Source organism: Nelumbo nucifera, chromosome 1 (genome assembly GCF_055504915.1).
Source record: "Nelumbo nucifera cultivar China Antique chromosome 1, China Antique-T2T, whole genome shotgun sequence".
NCBI classification, from domain to species: domain Eukaryota; kingdom Viridiplantae; phylum Streptophyta; class Magnoliopsida; order Proteales; family Nelumbonaceae; genus Nelumbo; species Nelumbo nucifera.
This window is the reverse complement of record NC_142649.1, coordinates 160,330,876-160,336,222: the sequence shown is the minus strand read 5'-3', so window position 1 is coordinate 160,336,222 and position 5,347 is coordinate 160,330,876. Positions and strand designations below refer to the sequence as shown.

At 36.7% G+C, this 5,347-nt stretch overlaps 1 protein-coding gene across 1 annotated transcript; it reads right to left on the bottom strand.

The window, feature by feature from the left end:
- Nucleotides 1-897: 897 nt before the first annotated feature.
- Nucleotides 898-5,224, bottom strand: LOC104610019 (actin-depolymerizing factor-like). Its single transcript, XM_010276468.3, has 3 exons — nucleotides 4,735-5,224; nucleotides 3,506-3,771; nucleotides 898-1,384 (listed from the first exon to the last, which is right to left on the bottom strand). The coding sequence occupies exons 1-3, from the start codon at nucleotides 4,750-4,752 to the stop codon at nucleotides 1,234-1,236; spliced, it is 435 nt and encodes a 144-aa protein (XP_010274770.1). The 5' UTR covers nucleotides 4,753-5,224; the 3' UTR covers nucleotides 898-1,233.
- Nucleotides 5,225-5,347: the final 123 nt, after the last annotated feature.

Sequence of the window (5,347 nt, the reverse complement as noted above, 5' to 3'; positions counted from 1 at the left end):
TCACCACTTGTGTAGATAACAGCTACTATTACCATCAAGCCATGACCAACTTATTTGTCAAGTGGGAGTTAGGTATTTGTTTTAAGTACATAAATATAAGGTTAATGGGTTTAGGCGAGTTAGATTGGGTGACGGCAGGTTTGAATTGAACCCAACCCATAACTCGGTCATTAATGGATCCATTGACGGATAACCAAACCCAACCCAAACTGCCGAATTGCCACCGCTATCCCTCCCCGACCCATTTATAATCCTAATTGCCGAAGATGAATCCAAACAACAGACTAACCGATCCCATCATTTGGTTAACGCTTTGAGATAAATAACTTCCCTAAAACGAACAAGGCCTAAGTGCCTAACTCTTTAACATTACAAGAGAAGCTCTACATACAAAGATTCCTTTGTCCTCACTCTCCGTTATTGCTAACGTTTCGTTCTATACATTTCCCCTGGGTTGACTCCCATGAACTGCGTGACGATTGCATCTAAGCCATCCACAATATGATTCAAGGTTGCATGCCAAAGCACAAACATCTATGGGAACATTTGAAAGGCTTTGGTACTACTACTACAACTGCCTAGATGGTCCTTTTAAGCTTTAACATAGCTTTTTCCATGAATCGAGTAAATGACCCAATCGGACCAGTCATGAGCACCATTATCTTAGGCTACTCCCCAGCATCAAAAGCCATCTAAAAGACAAATGCACGCACGCACAGGGAAAAATTTCAGGCCAATCCAAGCCATAACCAAATACACAAGAGGGGGATCACGGACAACCACTTCTGATTAGTTTCAGAGACAGAGTGGCGAAACTTGGACATCCAAACGCCACCTAAATTCAACAAGAAAATATCCCAATTTATAAAAAGGAATGCATAGAAAAGGAGATAGGCATCCTCAAATATCCCATTTTAGAAGAAATATATTATATATATTGCAGAGTCGATATCCATAACCAAACCCATCTACATCTGAGAGGCATCATGTAACGAAGAAACCCAAGTTCCCCAGAAGCCAACGTTTTTAGGTATGAGCTTCCAATCAGCCTTCCCAGGTGCCAAATTATTTAATGATTAAGCCATATGTCTCTCATGTCAGAAACAGAGATTGCACATAATCAGTCACTATATGATTGATGCAGTGAAGAGCATTTACGCTGGTGGCAGGATCTTAGTTCTTTGATAGCCGAGCAGCCACAAAAACCATTCAACTAGAGAAACAAACAAATGTTCAGTGTGCGCGGTCTCTGAGCACATCAAGATCCATCTCTGTAGGGTCGGTAGCTTGAATCTCATAGTGGATACCATCAAGCTCGCGTCGGAACCTGTCCTTGGAGGTGGCATACAGCATCTTGGCACGGATACGAGAGATGGATGGGGCCCTGTACAGGTGAACATGCCACACGTTAAGTCAAAATGAATAAAAGCAGAAGGATTAAAGCAAAGGTTTTCTTTGCCCAAATGATGTTAACAAATAAATGCCTCAAGAAGTGATGCCACTATCATTTCTTGAGAAGAAATGATCGTTCCTAGTAGGGGTAGCTCTTTCATTAGAACCTCAGAAAAAATAAGTTACATCTTTCAACAGTATTATTTTTTAGCCCTTCAATTCCAATGGACCAATATGGTCTTAAAATCCTGGTGACCCTGCTCCATTCTTTCCACAGCCTAAGTGAAAATTTTTGGTCTAAACAAAACGTTCATGATTTAACGTTCCTGAAGCCTTTGAAACAAGACACTGAATGGAGAATAAGAAGAATAACGCAACGGAAAAGAAGTAAGTCTTCTTGTAATCTCACATTCTAGAATCTATTGATTTTATAAATTGGATATCAATATCCGAGGCAACAGGAACCTCAACAATCAAGTAAAATGCACGCCTTTGTTATAAAGTAATCATGGTTGTGAATAATAGCCCGATCAAGGTAATAAGCGCCCCAGGAACATGCCCAGGAACCTGCAGCGGTCAACATGTTCCATGGGAGTTAGACTTCTAGATGTCTAACCATTGGAACAGGAGTACAGGAGGCTCCTGTTAAACCTAATATTAAAAGTTAAAACTAGATCTAGAATCTTATTGGAATAAGACAATAAGCAAGCAAATAGAGTGCAACAGAAACAGGATATAAAAAAGACGAAGCAAGCAAATAGAGTGCAATAGAAACAGGATATAAAAAAAAATATATACAGAAAGCAGTGACAAAATAACTTAGTGGAGATTCAGTTAAGCTCTCTTTATTCAAAAGTGAATAACTAGAATCAATTTTCCAGGTTAGGAGTTCCGCCTGGCCCTGGATGCTATTCCAAAAACCATTCTTTCCATATTTCAAGATTCAAAAGCAAAAGGCATAAATGATTTGGATCCCTCTTCCATAATCCAAGCTAACAGTGGCCTCAAATGCTAGCAGACTGTCACTCAATTAAAATGGAAATGTAACATCTGAAAGTTACACTTGACAAACAAAGAGTGCCGCCTAGAGTTGAGTCAGGTTCTTCTAGAGATAACAATAACTCAGAATTTAAGAAACCCATTAAGATATCCATAAGAGGTAGGGATACAGTTTGGAGAGTGAAATTGCAGTTAGATTCAGCAATCTTGAAGTGCTTTCTTGTTTGTGTCCGTTTTCTCTTGGTTTATCTTTTTGGTTTTTACTTGCGTAAACTAGTCTTCCCTTCTCATGAGGCCATGACCAAGGCCTCCTCTGTGGTCTCCTCCAAATCTAATCTGAACTGAGAAAGCGAAAGAACAAAAACATTTGCATGACAATCATCACCACAAGTAAGATCCATTTTTAATATTTGCATTACCTTGATCAGATCCACTGATCTTGAGCAAGGTGAATCAGGCAGTAGAACCGCTTGTATCTTTCTAGACAACCAAGGCATGTAATGATACTGCTGCCAAATTATGGTACTTTTAAGCTATTAACTGTCAGGATGATGTCTGTCCAAAGGAATTTTGTCCTCATGCTATGGTATTAACTAGTCTTAACAAAGAAGAAATATATTATAAAGATTGTGCTTGATTAAAATAATAGATGCCACTCCAGAACTCTAATATATGTTTGTGCAATAAAAGGTTAGATATTACAATAGTGAATAAAAGGCTAATTGTTGTCAACAAAATATCATTAAGTCAATGCTGACTTTTGTGAGTAGCAACATGGAAAAATAAAAAATACAGCACATATGAGCAGATATATATGCTTGCAAATGCATACTTGCGTTATTCATGGTCAAATAGAAGCATTTGAAATGAAACATGGTAGGATTATCATACAAGTTGCCATACTTGAACTTGAAATAATTGAGATATAAAGGCTTCCTATATATAATAGTGTTCAAAAGGACAACTAAAGTATAGATTGCTGTATAATTCTCTGATCTCATTGTCAGAAAGGAAAAGAGCATTTAGATGAGATCCAATAACTTCAAACAGCCAATTAACTATTGACAATACAAAGCAAACACTGAAAATGGGAAACTTAAGGAAAAAAGCAAACCATGCAATGAAGAAGATCTTGCTCTTTTGGCAATTCTCTGAAGTCACAAAATCAAAGTCATAGACTGCATATCGGCAATCATTCTCAGGCAAAGCTGCTGCAAAATCATCATAGCTCTCAGCTGGACCTCCAGTCTTCTCAACAACAACCTCCTTTTTCTTTTCATCAATCTTAAAGATCACATAACGGTATATCTTCTTCCTCTTCAATTCCAAAAAAGTGCTTTTACTATGATCTGCCACCCCCATGCCAGAAGAAGCATTTACCTGCAACTCGAAAACTTCATGTCTAAGCACTTAGACAAAATAAGTGAAAATAATGTCAAAAAATTGTGAATGATTCTTAAAGGGCTTTATTTGGGGGTGGGGATGGGGGAGAGAAGGGTCAAAAGAAAGATGATCAGAAAATGCATAATTCATGAAACATCATGAATTGTTAAAATCACAGTGTTACCAAAAAAAATCTAGTTCAAGAAAAGGAATTAAACTCTCTAGCTTCAGAAATTCGCAGCATGCAATCTGAGGAACTTGTCCAATAATTCCCTAATTAGGAGGGAAGGAAAAGAAAAACTAAAAAAATAAAATAAAAAAGACGAAAATAGAAATGGCAATTAAATTCCAAAAGAATTAGCCCTTAAAATATTACAAGATTAGGTCCTACATATTTGAGTGTCACTGATTATTTAAGGGAAAAAAATAAGCTTATAACATGGAGTCAATAAAAATATCAATCGAAGCTCAACTACAATAATGAAGAAAGCACAAACCGATTTAGATTTTCATAAAATTTGCCCTTGCTTAGAAACTCCATAAAGGAGGAATGTCAAAGTAAAAAATCAGTAGTTTTTAAATCAAAATAGAAACATGAAATGAAAAGAGAAACTAACTCTCTTAATTTCTTTTTAACAGAAAGACCTCCCTATTTTTCAAGGAAAAAAAAAAGCTTTAAAAAAGTGAAACATCAAATCGTTTCTCCTAGACTCAAACAATTTAAGATCTGATCAAGATCCATCGATCATGAACGCCAAAAGCAACATCAATACAAATATCCGTAGAAATATTAGCAATAATTATATTTCCATCACTAATATACAGTAAATCACTAAAACGGAACAAATCCAACAACGAAAAAATCTCACGAAAATTCATGAAGCAGTTCCATTAGTGATCAAAACCAATCAATCCATGAAGCTAAGATCAGTAATTAAATCAAATGGGCTAAAACCTTACCCCTCCTCTGAACGACATGGCCGATAACCCTCAGATAACGAAGATGGAACAACACTAAAACCGAAAAAAAAAATCGAATAAAAGATTAAAAAAAAAACAGCAGAGATAAGGTGGCTGTTTTGTTCCGGAGAAGGAATACAGGGACGAGAGCAAAGAGAGAATGGAAACCAACTGGACGAATAAAAGCTTTAATATACTACTGATCTAATCAGAAAAGAAAAATAAAAGAGAATGATCCAAAAGCAGCCAAAGAAGAAAAACTTCTAAAGCTATTCGCTCCTTTGCTTCTTCACTTTTGCTTTCCTCTCGAGAAAATAAACTTATTTTGAAAATTCAAAACCCGTGCAAATCCATCTTATACTGTAAACATGGAATACTGTGTGGGACCCAACTCTACTGATAGCTGGGCGACTCTTCAATTGAATCGATATTCCAGATGTATGGTAGAGATCGCTTTTGTAAGGCATAAAAAAATAAATTTACATGCTGAGCGCGTTGCTCAACTTCTGTTTTTTATTTTCAAAGATTCGCGCTGAGAAAAGGAAAAAAGAAAAAGGGACGAGGCGCGTCGTTTCGCTCTAATCATTTTTTTTAGCCCTTAAAGCTATGTTTG